At 45.2% G+C, this 21,373-nt stretch overlaps 1 protein-coding gene across 1 annotated transcript in view; it reads right to left on the reverse strand.

Annotated features, from left to right (window-relative positions):
• TSPOAP1 (TSPO associated protein 1) overlaps positions 1–21,373 on the reverse strand; it is a 55,393-nt gene that overhangs the window by 20,561 nt on the left and 13,459 nt on the right. Inside the window, exons 6-18 of the mRNA XM_035559213.2 lie at positions 21,116–21,205; positions 20,388–20,510; positions 19,857–19,961; positions 19,469–19,519; positions 13,360–13,543; positions 12,776–12,993; positions 8,923–9,032; positions 7,270–7,379; positions 5,051–5,866; positions 4,373–4,524; positions 2,960–3,553; positions 719–1,024; positions 247–426 (exon numbers count right to left, since the gene is read on the reverse strand). Of these exons, the coding sequence (XP_035415106.1) occupies positions 247–426; positions 719–1,024; positions 2,960–3,553; positions 4,373–4,524; positions 5,051–5,866; positions 7,270–7,379; positions 8,923–9,032; positions 12,776–12,993; positions 13,360–13,543; positions 19,469–19,519; positions 19,857–19,958 (2,823 nt within the window). The 5' untranslated portion in view covers positions 19,959–19,961; positions 20,388–20,510; positions 21,116–21,205. The remainder of the gene's footprint in view (positions 1–246; positions 427–718; positions 1,025–2,959; positions 3,554–4,372; positions 4,525–5,050; positions 5,867–7,269; positions 7,380–8,922; positions 9,033–12,775; positions 12,994–13,359; positions 13,544–19,468; positions 19,520–19,856; positions 19,962–20,387; positions 20,511–21,115; positions 21,206–21,373) is intronic.

Consider the following 21,373-nt stretch of genomic DNA (forward strand, 5'->3'; position numbering starts at 1 on the left):
CATCGTGTGTTTTTCCAACTAATTAAACCCCAGGCACATTTATTACATATAAACACCCTCCCCTCTCACAAAGAACTTGCATTTTAGCAGCTTAAAGACAATGCTGGGAGTAAAAGCAGAGCATGCAGGAACTTAGTCAAGCACTACTGAGAGTGCTGGGCCCAGACCGGCACCTTCTCCTGTGAGCTGATGACATGGGATGGCTGCACTGGCGCTCCCCACAAGCATCACTCTGCTACAGGTTACCTTTTCCCCATTCTCCCTGTAACAGGGCTCTCTTGAATCCCATTTCTTCTCTTCCAGAGCTTCTGAGGACAGTTCATCTTCTTCCTCTTCTTCCAAAATATCCGAAAGGTCCGAACTACGGTTGTGCTCAGCAAAAAGGGTGAGCTGTCGTCTTCCTATTTCAGACAGTTTTTCTTCTTGCTGTGGAAAACCAAAACAATTTCTATTTCAGCAATAAAGTAACATTTTACTTTTTTTCTCTCATACACATGCAGTTAAAAGTGTGGTAGGAAAAAAATTGGACAGCACCCAGTGCAGCAATTGGCACATGCACACACAAACATGTGCATGAACACACAAAACTGACAGACATTTTATAGCATGCAAAGAAGGGTACAGCTTAAGACTGTAAAAGAAAGAAAAAAAAAAGGATATCAAATACAATCTATATCCCCCTCCATAGGCAGAAATTTGACCAAGGTACAAAACAAACCTCTCTTTTCACTCTGGACATTTCTTTCATCACCTCCTTGCCAGGGGACAACCTCAGGAACTCCTGGCAGCTGCTCCCACCTGTGGTTGCATCTCGGGAGGTGCCCTCTGTCCTGTCAGCCTGGCCTGGGGCAGGCACAGGCTCTGGGCTCAAGTGCTTCTCCTTTGTCTCTCTTCTTTCTCTTTCAGTACTGGGACTTTTTAGTGGCTCTTCCACAGAGCACGTATGGCAGGTCTCCATACGTATCTTCAGGCTACCGTTAGATGGGGTCTCTAGCTCAGGCGCTTTGGTTACAGATTGTTCCATCTGGGAAGCAAACCAAAAAAAAAAGGCATCACCAGGATAACAGCATCGTCTGCAGGACCTTCCTGCGCCCCTCCAGTGCATGCTCTATTTCTACTCTTCTGCAAAGGACCCCTGAAGGACAGTTTGAGAAGTTCAGCCTTGGCCTCCTTGCCAGCAGTTCTGAGGTGAATGACACCAGTCTGCTGCACCCCCCACCCAGCCCCTTCTTGGCAGGGAGCAAAAAGAAACCCGGGGGAAATGTCATCCAACACTTGTGAACCAAAAGGGGACCCTTAACCCCACTGCTCTGTCTGAAATACCACGTGTTCTGTGTCATCGGTGCATGAAGATTTTGGCAGTCAATTTTGTAGCACGGAAGGCTGGCCTGTCCTGGAACAAACTCCTCCTTAGAGTTACCTGAAGGTGGGCCCTTCCACTACAGCACTGTGCTTTGCACCTTTGCGAGTCCGGCCACCTCATATGTCACATCCAGGCCACAGAGGCATATCAACAAATAGTTTTAGAGCAGCAAGAACAAGATGAGCCCAACCTATACCACCAGGCCATTTCCCATTCTGCTGTTCCAGAGGAACATCCCGAGCACTAGCTTGCAGCTTCGATTGAGCTGGAGGTGAGGACACTATCCCAGCACTTCCTGGAGCTGGTAAGTGCTGTGAAGAAAATGGGATTTCGTGAAGAATATGGACAGAGAGTACAACTGCACAGACAGGAACAAGGAGGGTAAATCAGGCAGGCCCTCATCAGCCATCTCCTTTGCTAACCGTTTATCTAAAAAAGGCAGCCTCTCTCCACTGCATTTTTCAACAAAGTACAGTTTTGTCCTTATGTACCAGACACGCTTAGCAAATATTTACAGGATCAGACTCCAAAGGAGATATAGACACTGCAGCACCCAGTTTCTAAATGCCCCCTGAATTTAGGCAAGAGCTAGGCAGGTCTGGATCTCATATTTAATCTGACAGCTAGAGTCCTTCTGCCCTGCTTCTTTTTGTTGACAGCTGCACAAATACAGACAGTTTGTACTGGGCATCCCAGTACCAGAGGGACACAGAACTACCAGAGCGAGTCCACAGGAGGGCTACAAAGATGATCAGAGGACTGGAGCACCTGTCGCACAAGGACAGGCTGAGAGAACTGGGTCTGTTTAGCCTGGAAAAGAGGAGAATGAGGGGAGACCTCATCAATGTGTATAAATATCTGAGGGGAGGGTGCCAAGAGGATGGAGCCGGTCTCTTCTCAGTTGTGCGCAGTGACAGGACGAGAGGCAACGGGCACAAACTGAAGCACAGGAGGTTCTGGCTCAATATGAGGGGGCACTTCTTTACTGGGAGGGTGACAGAGCACTGGGATAGGTTGCCCAGAGAGGCTGTGGAGTCTCCTCCTCTGGAGATAATCAAAACCCACCTGGATGCCATCCTGTGCAAGGTGCTCTAGGTAACCCTGCCTGGCAGAGGGGTAGGACTAGATGATCTTCAGAGGTCCCTTCCAACCCCAGTCATTCTGTGATTCTATGACACTGCTACCTCACTGGGCAGTGCCCCTTCTTGCTACAGGGCCTACTCTGCCTTGTGCAAGTCCACCCAACTGGAGAAGATTCTTGCAAGTCAAAGACAACAGCAATGCCTGACTAACACTGACATCAAAAACAGTAGGAACATCCTTTTCACCATCCAGTCCCAAGGAGTTCTTGCTTTCCTAACTCTACTCATGCTCCGGCTGCACACATGCAATCAAGCAGCGAGGTTCTTCTGCTCTTGCAGGCACACAACAGCAGCCAATCTTGTTTCCTGGTTTGCCAACCACTGGATGATGACCCAAAGAAAACAGCGCGTCACAACAGGAGAAAGACAAACAGCAGCATGTCATTCCATTCCCCAAAATCATTCATTCTCCTTCCCAGCACACGAGGCACTGGGCACGAGACGTTAAGCTTACCTTCACCTCTGTCCATTCGTCTGAGCCTTTCAATTCTGCTTCCTTTGAAGGGCCAGGCTCTGTGCCCTCACCAGGGAGCACTGTGCTGCCAGCTTGCTGAGGAGGCACAGTCAGGCATTTCTTGTCTTGTGCATCGCCTGATCCCTCTGGGAAAGTGCCTATGGTGTGCACCAAGGAAGCACTGGGAGAGTAGAGGTGCGGTGGTGAGGAGGCTTTCTCTGGCAGAGATCGTGCTGAGCCATCGTGGCTGGAAGAAAGATCAGTCAATTTGGCATCTGAGATATCAGTGGAAACTTTTTGTCGAAGCAGAAGTGCCACTGTCTGGTGTGTGGGTGGGCTGCGTGCAGACAGAGAGCCCCTGGGGTCTCCGCAGGGTAGTCTAGAGGTAAAAGTAGCAGAAACAGCAGAATCTGAATGTGAAGAGTGACGAGATGTTCTCAGCAAGACTGAGGAAATCTGGGCTGGAACTGAATCTACTGACTCTCCGTACAGAGACATTGTTCTCACAGAAACTTCCCGGCACACCTGGAACATTTGAAGCTGGGACAAGTCCACAAGAATGCTCCCAGCTGTTGGAGAAGTAACTTCTATTGCCTGCAAGCAAAGAACCAGGAAGCAGTTATTTATTGTGCCCAGCTCAGCCTTTCTGAGAAAGGTAGCTCCTGAACCCAAAGTTAAGAAGTGTCCCCTAACAGTAAAGAGAAAGTCACAGCTTTTGGGTATAACATCACTGGCAAAGATGAGTTGTTAACTTTCCTGGGGCTTATTGGCAGCACCATGGTGAGGCAGCACCATTATGCCTCTTCCCCACCCATGTTTCAGCTGGACACACCACAAACATGGGAAAAGGAAGACACTGTAATGCTGGGATAAAAAACATACATGAAAGACAGTCAACAGAAAGGAACTGTTACTATGTTCTGAAGAAGACTGGAATCAAATTAACAAGCTAAGCACCCTTATGAGGAATGATGAAACTCCCTACTGATGCCACGACAAAGCAATTTAACCATTCTGCAGTTACTGGGTCCCCACTTGGGATCCCACAAATCTGGATCTGCCCTAAGTTACCAACCTGCAGCAAAGTTGGCCCCTGTGTACCATGCTAATGAGGTATTAATCAGAAAAGTCCCTTCCCAGTAGAAAAAAGAAAAAAAAACACGTTTCCTCCCTTTTTAGAGCATGGCCTTGTCCTCCTTTTTCTCCACTTCTCATGAATACACAAAGTACCTCTCAGTCCTGTCCAGGTCACAGGAGCACCACAGTGACATTAACACTCATCACATGCCTGACTTGTACAGCCAGTGGCTGCTTTCGATGTCTTGAGGCTCTGAGGCTGCCCCGTTGGCCCTGCACAAGCCTCCAGCCACCCACCTGCACAAACATCAGCCTTGCACAGTATCAGCTCCATACCTTCTGCCCGTCCGCGTACACAGCGTAACCGGTGACTCGAACTCCGTTGGAAGATCCTTCGGCATCAATAGTGACAGGTAACCAGCTGATAACTAGGATACCTGGCGAGGGACCAGCTTCTACCTGGACATCCAGAGGAGCATCAGGCGTACCTTTGAGAAAACAAACAGACTTTTTTCTTGCTTACCTCACTACAACAAAACACTAAATTAAACCCCTGTTTTGATCAAAAAGAAAACTCTCACACCAGGCTTGTCACTGCAGAACCCCAAGTCTTGGGAAGTGCAAGACAAAACCAGAGCAGATAAGGTGCTCTTGTTCTGTGAAATCGTTAATGCACAGAAAACAAAACTTTGCAAAAGTAGCTGAGGCCAAGATGCAGCAACCCTTAGAGCAAGGTAAGTGCAGGTCACAGCAAAACTGATTGTCCATGTCCCAAGAGGCATGCTGCTCAAATCAGCAAAGGGGATGTCTTCTCAGAGCAAATGAAAACAGAAGTAATAAATTCTTAAAATAAAAGAAGAACAAAACATTAAGACGAAACAGTACAGCATCTCACACCTCAGATCCTAATAAACCTTGCTTCCCTTACTCCAAGGTTTCACAGCAAAGTACTGACAAAGCTCTCTGCCCCAAGCACTTCCTGCACAGTGGCAATGGGCACGACTGCTCTGATACCTGCTAGTGGGGTAGTGAAGTGTATCACAGCTGAGTTCTGCTCCTGCCCCTCTGGGACCTCTTCCCAAGGAGTCTTCAAGGGCCGGGCTTCCAGCTTGGCAACATACTGAGTGCTTGGCTGCAGGTTGCGGAAAGCATACCAGTAGACTCCTGGTTTTGTTATGTCACATTCCTCCCCATTGAGATACACTGCGTGGTTATAATTGCTGTTGCAGGGAAGCCATGTGACTTCTGCTGACGTGGCAGTGACGCTTCTGACTTTCAGCATAGTCGGTGCCAAACAAAAATCTTGCCCCACAAAGAAAGTGCATCGCAGTTTATCAGAACTGCCTTGCTCTGTCACGCTCTGCACAGACACACGGTAAGCCTTCGCCTTTAAATCCAGCTTTTCAATCACTGCTTTGGTCTGAAAGCCACTCTTCACATTTTGACGTAGCTCTTCATCCACATAGATATTGTAGCTTTGTATGTCTGGGCAGCCAGTCGGCAAAAGTGGTGGTTCCCAGCCTACAACTATGCTTCTGGCAAGCTGCTTGATCAAAGTCAGTTTTCTTGGGTAAGGCACTGCTGTGTGACTAACAGCTTCCTCCTGGTCTCCTTCTGCCCTACTGACCAACGGACTGATGTTACTCTCTTCAATGGAGAAATCACTCTTATCTCCACTGCTGGTGCTTGCACTGACAAAACTTTTCTCCTGGTATGAACTATGGGTGAGATCATTCAGCTCCGAAGGCAGAAACGTCATGAGGTCATCATCTGAAATTCGCTCAACAAAATTGGAGGGAACCAGCCCTCGCCGGCCATCCATCAGCTCCCCTAAACAAAAAACAGGAAACCTGTTACCACTGCACCTACCATTCAACCTTCCAACCCATCTGTGAAGACAATGTGACAATGTCTATGCAAGGTCATAACTGCACTGCAGTCAGGAATGAAAAAAGCTCTGGGATGTTATCCCTGGGCAAGTTTGCTCCATTTCCTACAGCTGCTCTCGTTACATCCCGATGTCCACAGTGAGATAACTCACTGCTCTACACACTTCAGAGTCAACTAACCAGAGAGTGTTTTGTGTAATTAAGGGTTAAGCTTACAGGTTTTTCCTACTTCATTATCCTCTTGTTCTTCATCACAGCTCTTTTACTAACTTAAATGTCTTTTTCTATTTTTCACAAACTATGCAAGCTATTTTATGTCTTCTCCCAGCCAAACAGATTTGGTTTTCACAGCATTTCCCCATGGAATTCCATCTATCCAGTTCTGTATTCAGCTCTGGCCTTCTTTTTAGTTCCCTCCTTTGCTATGCTAGCTTCTGTAATAAAGATATCCCGAAAGGACACATGGGGATGACTGATACCACAGCACTCTTCATAAGTGCAAGAACCATCAAATCAGTATTAAATGAACACCGTATAGGGACTGAACCTACTTTCAAATTCTACCTACAGCAAATCAAGTGAACGCAGGGAAAGCAAAAAACATTAGTAAAGAATAATCTTTTTATTCTTTAAACAATAAATAAATAAATACATGAGAAGCTTGGAAATGGAAGGGAGGGCAGAAGGGAGGGAGGAAGGGAGGGGCAGTCAAAGAGTAAGCAGTGCAACATGGCATGCATTTGCCTCAGCTCTTGCAAAGCACCTGAATAAACCAGGTCCCTATATCCCCATACATATGCCAACTCTACAAAGAAACTTCGCTACATTTTACAGTCCAGAATTCTTTGTTTCAATTCCATCCACCCATTAGTCAATGAGGACCATCGTTTCAAAGGTGCCAAAAGAGAAACACACTGTATAACACCAAACAGGATAAAGACTGTGGTTTGGACTGCTTAGCTTACACCTTACTATGCCCAAAAGAGCAAGAGGTGATCAAGACTATCAACTGCCTGTGGTCCATGGCTCAGCAGGCAGCCACTGGAAAGAGGGTAAGAGACCACCTGCAGAAGGCACCCATAGGTTAAACTTGGTCCTCTCCATGGAAAGTAGTGGCAAAATTCCCATTGAATTCACCAGACCAGGATTTCGCATTTTAGACTTTAATTGTGATGCAAATAAACTATTTTCCAACAGAACCTGCTCTCCTCACTAGCAAACTAGCTTTGGACAGAAAACATTTATCTTGAGCTTTTAAGATTCACTAAACTTTTTTTTTTTTTTTTTTAATGGGATCAAATCTCCACAGCAGTTCAGTCACATTCCACTTCCACTAGAACACACCTTCAAAGAAGCCATCTTCATCCATGTCTCCATAGATGTAAATATACTCTCCAGCAGTCAGTGGAAGTTCTGCCTCTGGATTTTCATTAGGTCCATCAAATGGATTGTAGCTGAAATAGTCACAATGTGAAACCTTACTTCATACAGCAACGTTCATAGCAACGCCTTCAAGCTGTGCTGTTAGATCAGCTTACATTTTAGCTGCACCCACATTTTGTAAGCAGCAAATTCCACAGACAAAGGTCAAGACTCCAGTTTATGCTTTTATATATAACCAACATTATATTGCTCCATGTTCGAATAGCAGCTAGGAGTGCTTTGCTGAGTGGCAGAAGAGATGTCTTCTGACATCTGAAGGAACAGATCAGAGTGACTCAAGAAAGTGTTTTAAAAAGATTTGATTTACCTGAGTGCCTGTTGTTCTCCTGATCATATCAACTAAATAAGCTGTAGGATTCTGCATTTCTGAATTAGACATCCTTAGATTCACCTGCACTCTTAACTCTTTTATGTACATAGTTCTCTACATTTCATGCACCTAACCGCTCTGAATCAAAGTGCCTCAAACATGTAAAGCATACTTTACCAGCCATACAACTGTCGGGGATAAGCACAGCAAAGAATCTCAAAATTCCCATGTTTCAAACCCTAAGAATGAGCTGATTTGTGCAGAAGAATGTTACATATGAATGAAGAAAAGGTTTCTAGCCTTCGTAGTTATCCAGTCCTTACAATTCAAGTTGTCAAGAACCAACTCCCAGTGCTGTAACTCCACATTTTAAATGGCAGTCCAAAAGCACATTAAATTGTTAAATAAATGCATTGGTGACAGTATTTGGGCTCCAGGCAGTTCTAATCTACCTACCCACAAGCCGATCAAAGAGCCTAGTAGAGGAAAAAGCCTCATAAAGAAACTTGTAAGCATCTACTGCCAATTCCTGCTCTTCGGTCTTTACAACGGTTTCCAGCATGCTGAAGCAATGCTATCCTCTCTGAGCTGAGCAAGACCTTATGGGCACAAGACTAGGACATGAACACACAGGTCATATTTGACCTACTCCTAACAAGTGTAGAATCATCCCAGTTCTCCTCCTTCCAGTCCACAGTCTAAAAGCTGAATCATATGCCAACATTCTTGGAATTGTAAAGTTGGACTTGGCTTTGACCATAGCAGCTCAATGGACAGCAAAAATGAACTGAAAAATCCGGCGTTTTTCTTTCCTTCTTCAGTATTACATTGTTTTTAATAACAATAAAGATTTCAGCCAAAATTCAAGTCAGGAATTCTGTGCTGAAGTTTTCTTAATTGTTGGAATAAGATTTTCTTGGAGAAGGCTACACAATTCTCTAAAACTCAGACCAAGGAATGGGTCAATTCAGAACTCAATTTTCCATGCAAAATCATTTTCAAAAGAAAAATTTCAACCAGTGCCGCTTGCTGAATAGCTAACGAGCTTGCTATATTTTTGTTATGCTGAATGCACAGGATTTGCTTGTGGAGGAAATATAAGTCACCAAAAAAAAAGTCCAACAGATGAGTCAGGTACATGATTGAACCTGACAGCCATCCCTAACAGTGGTTCATGTCATAGATCAGGGTAAATTAGGCAAGTGTGAGATAACCTGTCTAACCTTAATGAGATGACACGTTACCTGTATCGAGCCAAGAAGACCTGGAGCTTTGCAGGGCCTTGGCTACATGTCTCTGGCATTAGAGAGATGCTGTCAACATCCAGTTCTTCCATTTCACTCGCTGTGTCCACCTAAAAAAGAACACATTAAAGATGAAGGATTAGATATGGTCAAAATCAGAATGAAGGAATGCTCAAAAGGTTCCAACAGTAGTGAACAAGTCCTCTAAGCAGATGTATGTGGTGAGTTTGGCCAGTTTGGGTTAAGGATTAGTCTAGAAGAATGATTTTTAGGGTGAAAAAGTAGTACTAAGAATGACAGCTCCAAGCTGCAGTTTCAATGGTTCCAGAACATTAGCAAAAACTCCTTGCCCAGGCAGGTGATGCAACCTTGGGAGAGGTTTCCACAGAGCTGGGGGATCTCCCATTGCTGAAGCCTCAGCTAGGTAAAGCCATGGCCTCACTGAGCCAGTGTTGGTGGGCAGTCCCACTATGAGCAGGAAATTAGACTTGAAATTCTGGAAGCCCCTTCCACTGTACATATTTCCAATGCAGTAAATTCACTTCCTCCTATCTCTGTGACCCGGTATGAAATACAAATGGTAATCTGAACCAAGGGAGCCTTATAGTTGCATTAGATCTCTAAATCTCTAAGCTCTTGTAATTCAGGCAGTTCCCCTGCAGCACGTGTAAACACTTCAATCTAACATTTATGTATTTTCAGAATATTAAAAGGCCCCATCAGTTCAGACTACAGCTCTATCTAGTCCAAACACCTGGCTGTGATAACAGCCAGTAGCCTATGCAGAAGGAAAGCATATAAGAGACAGAGTGACAGAGTGAGCATACAGCTCTCATCTTCCTGGTATAGCCTCTCTATTGCTAGCAGTGAGCTTCTTAAGGACCTTCCTAAGCTGGTTCTGCACCCTGAATGCATTTGGTGGCTACTGGCAGAAGCATATTCCAGATATTTGTGTTAAGCTTTTATGATTGACATTTTTGAAATTTTATATCTAATGGCAATAATTTAGATAATGCAACCATTCTTTCTAAGGAAATGCACTTACCTTGTGTTTATTTGAAACTGTGCCAACGAGCCAATTCAACCTGCCTTTTTAAAATACACCTCAAGGCAAATGTATTTTTGATGAATCACAGAATCATAGAATGGCTTGGGCTGGAAGAGACCTTAAAGATCACCTAGTTCCAAACCTCCTGCCACAGGCAGGGACATCACCCACTAGATCAGGTTGCCCAAAGCCCCATCTCACCTGGCCTTGAACACCTCCAGGGATGGGATCCACAGCTTCTCTGGGCAACCTGTTCTGGTGCCTCACTATTCTTACCATGCAGAATTTCTTCTTAATGCCTTATCAAAATCTATCCTCTTTTAGTTTAAGACCATTCCCCCTTGTCCTATCATTATCTACCTGACTAAAGAATCCCTCTCCGCCCTAAGACTCTTTAAGTATATTAATGCCCACTGCAAGCACTGGGAACACACAACAGATATTTTTCCAGTATATGAACTGCAGAAGTTAATCTTTCGAACAGTTCAGAGCACCTTTTCAGGGTAGTGTGCTCCTTGTAATGCAATCTTGCACCATATCCTAAGACAACAAACACCTGCACCCTGTAACACCCAAAGGTAGACAACTGGAGTAGATTTTAAACAGCCTGGCTAACACTCTGGAATGTTCCCATACCTATGTGTTGCTGAAACCAAAAACTCTGCACGCTGATCTCTTCAGGTATTCATGGCGATGGTGGGTGGCTTCCAAGCCTCCTCTTACAGAATCGCAGAATAGCTAAGGTTGAAAGGGACCTCTGAAGATTATCTAGTCCTACCCCTCTGCCAAGCAGGATCACCTAGAGCACCTTGCACAGGATGGCATCCAGGTGGGTTCTGAATGTCTCCAGAGGAGGAGACTCCACAGCCTCTCTGGGCAACCTATCCCAGTGCTCTGTCACCCTCCCAGTAAAGAAGTGCCCCCTCATATTGAGCCAGAACCTCCTGTGCTTCAGTTTGTGCCCGTTGCCTCTCGTCCTGTCACTGCGCACAACTGAGAAGAGACCGGCTCCATCCTCTTGACACCCTCCCCTCAGATATTTATATTGGTGAGGTCTCCCCTCATTCTCCTCTTTTCCAGGCTAAACAGACCCAGTTCTCTCAGCCTGTCCTGTGTGACAGGTGCTCCAGCCCGCTCATCATCTTTGTAGCCCTCCTCTGGACTTGCTCCGGTAGTTCTGTGTCCCTCTGCTACTGGGGAGCCCAGAACTGGGCGCTATACTCCATCTGTGGCCTCACCAGGGCTGAGCAGAGGCACAGGATCACCTCCCATGACCTCCTGGCAACACTCTTCCGAATGCAGCCCAGCATCCCCTCAGCCTTTTTGGCCACAAGGGCACATTGCTGCCTCCCGGTCAGCCTGCTGCCCACCAGGACTCCCAGGTCCCTCACTGCAGAGCTGCTCTCCAGCAGGTCAGCCCCAGCCTGTACTGGTGCTTGGGGTTATTCCTCCCTAGGTGCAGGGCCCTGCACTTGCCCTCGTTGAACTTCAGGAGGTTCCTCTTGGCCCAGCCCTCCAGCCTGTCGAGGTCCCTCTGAATGGCAGCACAGCCTCTGGGGTATGAGCCACTCCTCCCAGCTTTGTGTCATCTGCAAACTTGCTGAGGGTGCGCTCTGTTCCTTCGTCCAGATCGCTGATGAGCAAGTTGAACAAGACTGGACCCAGTACTGACCCCTGGGGGACACTACAGGCCTCCAACTAGACTGCACCACTGAGCACAACCCTGAGTTCTGCCACCCAACCAATTGTAAATCCACTTCACTGTCCACTCATTTAGGCCGCACTTCCTGAGCTTGTCTATGAAGATGTTTTGGGAGACATTGAACAACAGTAATTACACTGAACAATAGTAATTTCTCCCACTACAGAACTGATAGTAGTCAGATAAATGTTCCTTTCCAGGTGTGACCATCACTTTATCACTGATGATGACAACTTCTCAGACCTTACACAATGGTAGGCACTGCTTGGCACACCAACATCCTTCATTAATATCCTGGGCTCTGTAGCTCAAGACTTCAATGTCCTCCACATGTATAATGTGGCACTCCATGTAGCCTCCAAAGTTTTAGCCATTCAGTAAACATCAGTGAACTAAGAGACCAAGAGCTGCCTCCTACACCGTCACACCCAGCCCCACTCACAGCACTAGCTTACCCTAAATTGTCATATCAAGCGTACAGCAGTGAGTATGAAAGACTGCTTAAATGAACCCTGGAATACTACATAAGAGCTCCTGGGGAAGAGAAGAAACCACCATCTATGGTCTCTTGGTGACACAAACAGGCAAAGCCTATTAACTTCACCCCTTAGCACAAACTCAGCATCTTGGTGTATTATGTATCATGGTGTATTAGAACAAATGAAACTAGTACGCCTAAGAGAACAAGCAAAGAAGCTCGAGTCCCTCATTTACAGCTCAGGGACAAAAATAGTTTGGGCGTAGTCCCTCAGCATGCTAAAAGTAACAGTCTGTAAACTTTATGCTTGCAACCATGGCTGAGGCTTAACCAGAGCTTCCCCACACTTCTTACCATATGACCTCCCCACTTGCCTCCTTCTCCAAGCCCACAGTGCTCTGTCTAGTCAGTTGATTCCTTCCTAAACTGCAGTAATATGTACAAATGAGCACTGCTGACATGGGCATCCAAGACCTTTTCAATTCTTCCTACAGGTTTTCTCATTTTGCTATGGTTTTCTTCAGTCAGCCAGAGGGAACGAACGCAACACCAGGAAATACAGGGCTCTCTGCAATGCATTCCTAGGCTAGAAAGGACAGGCCCGAGAGGGGACTCCCATACTGACCTCTGGAGTTGGGCAGGATTTTGGACTGTTCTGCATGGATTCTGATTTTGAAGAGCTCGACTGAGATTCAACTTTTTTGGCGTGTTTCTGAGAACCAGTAGCAGAAACTGGGGAGCCAACAGCAGCATCAGGAACCCGCTGTGAAGACTCCAACTCAGTCTCTTCATTGTCAACCTTCTTTGTGCTTTGGTGAGTGAGCAATGCAGGACCAGTTGAATCTGCAATAAAATAACCTATCCATTACTTTTAGCCGCAGTCAGAATACAAGATCAAAAGCGAGTATCACAGTGAGCAAACACTCTTTAGAGCAGCTCATGTCTCAGTAAGCGCGATTCATTTAACCGTGCAACAGACTGGGCACCCTAGGCTCCATTTGGTCAGAGAAGCGCCAAGTTCTCTCCGTGACTACAAAATGAACTTTGGTTATTTACGAGAGAAAGAGAGGTACAGACAGAGATCCCAGAAGCTGATACAGACAGAGATCCCCAAAAAACATTTGCATTATTTTCTTCACACCTTTCCACTTACACAAATAATGACACACTTATCAAAACAACCACAGGCCAGGCATCTCCAGCAATTACCTTTCTCCCAGTGGGGCTGTGGGCTAGAGCTGCACAGTGCAAGAGGAAGCTCAGAAGTCACCAGTGTAGAGGTGAGAAGGTCAATTTTTCCTGTTTGAAGTCGGAATTGTTTGAGTTCCTGAGACAGGAGGCTGAACTGCTCTGTTTGATTGCGGCACTGGTCTTCTAGATCTTTCACCCGGGCCTGACAGGAGAGACACAAGATGAGACACAAACCTACATTAAAATCACCACTGAGGCTCCAAACAGCATTTGTCTTTGCTACAACTCTTCAGAAACTGAGTGGGTCTCAGACTGCAAGGACCTAACTGTATGCCCTTCCCAGGAATGGTCAATAGCAATTGGAAGCTCTGCACCTAGAGTATCTTCGAAAACCTGAGACTCCTTATCTATTGGGAGACTGACTACAAGATCAATTAGGAATTATCTCTGAAATGTTGAGTTTGAACTTTAATGTCCTATCCAAGTCTTGCACAAGAGAGGATGTGATGAGTCAAAGGTAAGTAAGTTTTGGAAAGAAAAAGACTGAGATAGCTTTGCATGTTTATTAGGGCATTAATATCATGTCTGCAAAAGGAATTGCTCTCCCAGTGCTCTATTTCCTCCGTCACCCCAGAAGCTCCAGGAAGCTCCCACAACCTTACCATGGCCTCCCCACAAGCTGTTCTGGGCATGACTTCCAGACACTAGGAAGGGCACAGAGCACCATCACCATGGCCCGCACTGCAGAATGTTGGCGTGATGCCGGCAGCCCACGTGGTTTGCCACCAGGTCCTATAGGGATGACTTGCTCCAGGAAAATGCATGCTGAGTACAAGAAAGCTACATCCCAACGGGATGATATGCAGGGGAGCATTGGGGAAATACTGTGGAAAGGGAAAGACTCATTCCTTCAGCTTAAGACTACACTGCTAGGTAAGCATTTTTATCTGTTTTATAGTGTTCTCTTTCTACCATCTCTATATCTTCCCATTCCAAAATATTGCCAAGTCTTGGCTGTCCTTACACATCCCCACACCCTCCCTAGCTGCAGGCATATTCCCAGGAGAACACAACTGCTCCTTTCTCTCTCCTCTCTCTTGCCACCATGTAGTAGCTTAGTCTGGCTTCCTAGACGGTTTTCCTGTGTAGACCTTGCTCATGCCCTTCAAGTAATAAGAAGACACATAGTGCTGGTGCTAGATGCAAACTTCTCATCACAAATTCTTCAACTGAGATCACGCAGAAGATATTTCATTTGGCATCAGTGCATCTGGCTGAGGCACAGGCTCTGCCTTGTGCGAGGTGACATTTGTTCCCTTTTTTCTCTTTGGGCTGAGATCACACCAGGGTTTGTAGTCACTCATCTAGTCCTTTTGCGTAGGTAAGTCACATCAAAACAGATGACTGCAGCGTGCTCTTCAAAATTTTCCATTCTATTAAATGTTTTTGAAATGTCTTTTTCTCCTTCCAACTCAAAAATTAAATCATGCCTTTGAAATACTCTAGAAACAGACTTTCTGTCTCCTAAGAAGCTCTAAAAATAACAGTTTTGACCTGGATAAAGCTTTCTTTCTGGTCTCAGAGTACTGCAAAATCTTTCTATCCCACTCCTTACCAATTTCCGAGTGTACACCCATTTTTATTTTAGCATAAAACACCTGTTTTAAACTTGTCAGTTTTATAATTTGTTTCCTGTCAAGTAGCTAGAAATTCTCAGTCTTTAAGTGAAGCCTGGTGAAGTCTGAAGTGTGGCAAGGAGTAACTGCCCCTGCAATGAAAGAGATTATTACACGCCACGAGCAACTTTCAGAAGTGTCTGTAATTCTCTACTTGCTCAGTCAACTCCCTGTCACTGAGGTCATGTTGTACAGGATTCCTCTGCAACGCAATGAATGCCTCTCAGCAGACTACTCACAGAGGTTTGCATGTGGCTAGGCAAGCAGCAAGTTTCCAGGGCAGTGCTAGGAAGCTGGGGGATAAGGAAGAGGAGCCCCTGGACAAGGTCAAGAGCTGCAGAGAACGAGCAAGAACCAAGCCCCAGACACAGAAGAGACAGGAGACTTTTGTGTCTATGCATCTACGCTTATCCCAAAAGGGGAAGAAAGATGAGCCATACACCAACCTGAGACTGAGTAGTGGGATTACCAGAAAAGGCTGCAAGAGCAGGGAGCAGAGCTTGGAGGGATCACGTTGACCACCAATTCCGGAACTGACCACCAATTTCAGGAACCGATTTCCCTCACTGAGCTAGACCCAACCACTACCAGCTCAGCCCTGTCCTCTTAGATACTCTCCTTGACTGCTTTGTTACAATTCTCCTCCTACAAAGGACGTTTCCCCATCCAGACATCCTTTGCTACCTTTCTCCATATCTTCTGCTACCTGTTTTGGGAATCAGAGAATCATGATTTAGGTGAAAGAGGACTCTGAAGGTCTGCAGTCCAACCTCCTGCTCAAAGCAGGACTAACTCCGAAGTTACACTGGGATTAAAGGAACATCTATAACTCCACAGAGATGTGGGTGCTACTTCTACAGAAAGTGGGCATACCCTGATGTCCTCAGACTTTCTTCGGAAAAGAAAATAATTCCCTTTCTAAAAGAAGTTCTCAACACTGTATTTGCCTTTAAGACCAGTACTATGAAGTGAGATGGCATTTTATTTATAAAAGAGATACTTCAAAATCTGCCTTTCCTGTCACAACAGGTAACTGAGAGCCCATAGTATTGGTATACGGTATACATTTTTGGTATACATTTTTTGGTAACGGCTGCTTCTCTTCCATGGGCATGCCTTTGCCCAGTCAGTGCTGTCATTTATCTCCCCATTACTCATGAGACCTTCTCACAGCTTTTTGCAGTCAGATTTGAAGTCAGATTTGCAGTCAGACTTGAAGGTGATTGCCAGAATCTGTTCTCTGTCAGGTATGAACTCCATCACTTCAGTAGAAGCCCTTTCTCCAAATCTTTTGCCAACAGGCCAACCAGCACAGCTCCCAGACTGTAATACCTTTATTACTTCACTAGTTACTACCTCTTCTGTGAAAATTACTATTTGCAATCTCAGCTTCCTGTCTTCCAAGCAATTACAAAGCCAGCAGGTATTATTCTTCATGACTCTTTCACTTGCAGTGTTGTTGCCATTGCTTTTGGTTTTGAAGGAAATGCTTTACTCTTGGACTGCAAGTAGTTCCCCAAAGACCTTCAAATGTGTGTGATGTATGGAGAAGGTGCACAGTTGGCCAAATCTGAAAAATCTGTCAAAGTCCAATAAAAGCTCAAAATTCTAATTGGTTGAGAAAGCAAAGCATTTAAACAGAAAAGCAGCTGCTCTATCAAACTCCTAGTGGCAGCTTCTTTAATTATATTTATTTCTTAAAGGTGACACTCTTGCAATCTTTTCCAGAGTATAGTTAAAACAGGAATATCAAGCAACTGTCAAAGCCAGGACAGAGGAGGAAAGTGTCCTGCTTGACAGGATTATTGCAGTACCTGCATGCAATCCAAAGTACTCTGGTAGCAAGGAGAAAAGCAAAAAGAGATATAAAACCACATCAGCAGTTACACTAGCCAAAAATCAACAACCTGCAAAGATAACCCAACCCAAGTTTGAGTGAGATTTGTTTCCACCTTGTCCCATAGAGATTCCCACCTCTATGCAAGCATCCGCTTGCTGAACAAAAGCCAAATCCCCAATACCAAATGCATAAACAAGGTAGCCATGCATGTTTTGAGGGCCTCCAAATCACAGTAAGATCTGAACAAATGAGTTTAAGTGCTAAATTTCAAGCTTTCTTTTCCCACCACATTGCAACCATCCCTACCTACCACACAATGGATTCTTTGTGCACAGACTCCCCAGGTCTGAGACCAAGGAGTGCTGGGAATCAAAGCCCAGCTCAGAATGTGGCTTTGACATGATTTCAAGCAGCAGACAGCCTGCTCAGTCATGCACCCTGCTCCTAAGTCAGGGAAAACAAGCCAATTTGAGCCAGGTTTACTGCATTTCCCTACAAAATTCTGCACTGGATATTGAAAGCAGGCTGTTGCCTTTGGCATCTATGAAGTACAAAAGGCAGTTGACACTTTGTCTCATGTACATCACAAAAACTACTAAATTCCTTCATCACCACGACCATAACCCTCAAGGTTTTCTTTCTAAGCAGAGTTGGTCATTCTGTGCATAGCATTTCCTCACTGTTGTGGTTTAGCAGAAACGACCCCATACCTCTACTCATCCCCATCACTTCCCTATTACAGAGCTACACAGTAGTTGAAGTTGGAAGGCAGCTCTGGAGATCATCTAGTCCAACGCCCCTCAGCTCAAAGCAGAGTCAGCTAAAGCAGGCTGCTGAGAACCCAGTCTCTTTGGATTTTGAACATCTCCAAAGAGGAAGACTCCACTTAGGACAACCATCTGACTGAACTCTTCCAAAAGAGGAATGGACCACACCCGTTCTTTATTAATATTACATCAAAAAGCAATCCAAACACATCTAAAATGACAATATGAAGTGTTAAGTAATCCCAACCCCATATCTGGCCCCTACACTGATATTCTGGAAGGACTATGACTATAGTTCAGTTGTTTAAACAACTGTTGCTCCACATTAAACTAGCTTTCAATGACAATTTCTCTCTCTTTTTGCCCACCTGGTGTCACTGACTTATAAAGTAATTCTGTACCAGAAATACGAAAGCAAGAAGAACTGATGAGGCCCTTGTGGAAGAGCATGACCAGCTACTCAAACTGAACAAAACAACTGCCCCCTTTTTGCCCAACGTGGGTAGATGTCTATTTTAAACCTGAGAGGCTGCTCCAATCCTTCGATGAATTAGTTCAGAAAACATTTGCCAAGTATCAAACCTCCCTTGCCTTAAAGGCTGCTAAGAAGCCAGCTAAATACCAACTGATGTAAGAGTAGCACACATACCAACCCTGATCCTGTCTCTGCAGCCAAAAGTAGATGTCCCAGAAAGAACATGGAAATGGGACAATATATAATGTCACTTCCCTTCAATATTCACCCAGCTTGCAACAACTTCAGTGCCATCTAGTTAGGAGCCCAGCACTCTTAGGATCTCCAGTTCGGATACAGGTCATGCCCACTCAGAGGAGATGCCATTTACAGACATGGAACAATCTTATGGATAAAGGAAACTTACCATCTTGCTCAGTTCTTCTGGGCTCCTAACAACCGCAGAGCTGTTGCACACTGGTCAACATAAGCAATTCAGGCTGCCATCTCTGACTGTATGTCACCACTATAGACACGGCCACAGCCTCATTAGTAAGAGGTCTCAATGTCCAGGTGTACAATGAGGCACTCTGCTCTTTCTCAGATATTTTAGTACTCAGAAAGCCTCAGTGGACAGACAGAGCAGAAGCTGCTCCATGAGCCATCACACCTAGCCCCACTCTCAGGCAGCCACCAAATTGTCACATCAAGTTCCAGGGTTTAGTGCTTTGCATTTACAGTTCCAGGAATCCACAGCCAAGGTTTTCTCCTAAGTAATCTTAACCACTGAGACAATGCAAACCAAAACAGTGCTCATCCCATTTGCCAGCCTGCATCATTAAGCTGTCTGCCACCATGGCAAAGCACATTCTGTGCAGATGTCACAGCACTCACACAACTGGTCTCAGACTAGCAAATGGGTCAAGGGCACTGCCTCAAACGTCATCACTCATTATCCTCAGGCAAAGGACACAATTCTCCTTTCTTCTCCAACAAAAAGCATAGAACCTATACACACAAAAAAATATATCAAATAACATGGACACAAGTATTCCTCCTCCCTGCAGATGACCCTGGAAATGGAACAGGCAGATCTGAGGTTGGTTACTTAACGTACCCCCGAAAGAGTTGCTGGGCAGGGTCTGGATGAAATAACCTATTTGAGGACCGAATAAGTTACGATTTAACCACACAAAACTCTCACCCCAGTGACTACACTCTGCCAGCACAACCAGTAATTGTACACAGCAGTAACATTTTGTGTCAAGTCAATACTTTATCACATTTTGCTTAAGAACCAATACAATCCAGGGCATCAAGAAAACTGACATTAAGAACAAAAGATACCAACTCTGCAGCCACTAAACCATCTTGTTTTATTTTGTCTTACCTCTAGAAGCTGTACTGCTCCTTCATGTTCCCTTTTTGCCTCTGCCTGTGCCTAAGAAATAAGAGAGTAAATAAGAAAGCAGTCTACCTAAACTCACTTCTACTATCATCATCACCCTGACAGACACTATTATAGCTTTAAGACACATCATAGACTGAAGGCATCTTTGGTCTATGGACAAACAGCAGTGGGAGATCATTCATGAGAAAAGCCCCTCAATTTGCTCAGGTACGAGTTCACCTAGACGCAGACACTCTTCCCTGGGTTACTTTAGTAGACTCACATATAGCTCCTCCATACATTGCCCCTCCAAGCAACAAGGTGCAGGAGTCCCAGCTCTTCTGGGAATTCAGAGAATAAAACATCCGTTCCCTCACACACTGCATACCTGCTGCAACCGTCTGACTTCCTCTTGTTTCTCCTGCAGGACTAGCAGCGCTTCCTTGTGTTCGGCTTCCAGCTGCTGCCTTCGCTCAGCCACATCTCTCATGTGCTGCAGAACAATTCACAGACAGTTTAAGAACAATTCACAGACAGTTTATGGGCAATGTTACTGAAATATTGTCCTGTGTCCTGCCATGAGCCATGGAGTCAAAACATGGTCTGTATCTCGCATCATCATTAAACAGAGGAGAAAGTAAGAAATTCTTGCCGCAAGCCAGAGCAACGCAGTCAAAGAGAATCCTAAAATCAGTGATGACCACCTTATTTTCCCCTTCCACCCAAGTCCCTGCAGCAGCCTTTCCCAAGTCCCTCTGCTCCCTTTGGAAGGCCATGTCACAGGATCCTGCATGGCAGAACCCCCAGCAGAAGCACCAAATCTAAAGAACAGACAAAAAAAAGAAAAAAAAGCAAAGAGACAACCCGTGCCATCCAAAAACAGCACTAAGCATCTGGACAGTCCTTCCAGCCTACTGACCTTCAGCACCTGCTCCAGATTCTCCAGCTTGGTTTGAAGTCCTTGATTTGTCTGAATTACTGAATCCCGTTCCTTAGTAACCAAAACAACCTGCAACTTCAGGTCAGCATTCTCGGATTCAACCTGAAGAGAAAGGATTGGCAATTAGCACATGTAGCCATAGGTATTTGTTGTATAAATAATGGAGGACAATTTATTTCCATAGTATGCTATTTTGCAGACCTGCTTCTTACTTGTAACACCAAAATCATCAACCTCCTCTCCCTCTGTCTTCCATTCAGAACAAATACTCCCATATTTATATGCACATACCATTTCTCCTACTAGGTTCTCTTTTGCGGGGGGAAGGAATTGGGATATGAAGAGGTTATTTACTGAAGAGATACTAACAAAACACACAAGCTCTGAGAGCTTGTTTTTTTCATTCTAGATAGTGGGATTAACCAGAGAACTGTGCAGAAAGACACGATAACCTGCTGAAACTGCATTTACCTCCTCCTCTTACTATAGGAGGTTCCAGTAATATATTTTGTTTCTGTAGTGCACTACGGCTTGATGACTACTTGCAATGCATATTACCAAGTAAAGAAAAATGCTTCCACTTAGAACAATTACTAAATATGTTGGAAGACCTATGCGTGGTGGCAACATGATGACTCTTAGTTCATCTCAGAAAGGTTTTATGGAAGGTAATGCTCCATCTGACAAACAAAAATACTGCTTTTTACCTGTCCTGCCCATCCAGCCTTCTCATTCAGCTGCAAGTTCTCTTCAGCCAGTCGTGCATTTTCACTCTGTATCTCCTGCAGTTGGATCTCCTGTCCAGAAACAGCAGGTGTTACCACTCCAAGGTCCTCAGACTAACTCCCCCACCTTTTTCTGCAGCATGACTCCACTGTTCCTGTTGACTGATGGTTCAGGATGCTGGCAGGATGCTGCTTGAGCAGTGGAAGGTAACAGTGTGCAGCACTGCTCAGGCAGATACC

The sequence above is a fragment of the Cygnus atratus genome, chromosome 20 (assembly GCF_013377495.2).
Source record: "Cygnus atratus isolate AKBS03 ecotype Queensland, Australia chromosome 20, CAtr_DNAZoo_HiC_assembly, whole genome shotgun sequence".
In the NCBI taxonomy this organism is placed as follows: domain Eukaryota; kingdom Metazoa; phylum Chordata; class Aves; order Anseriformes; family Anatidae; genus Cygnus; species Cygnus atratus.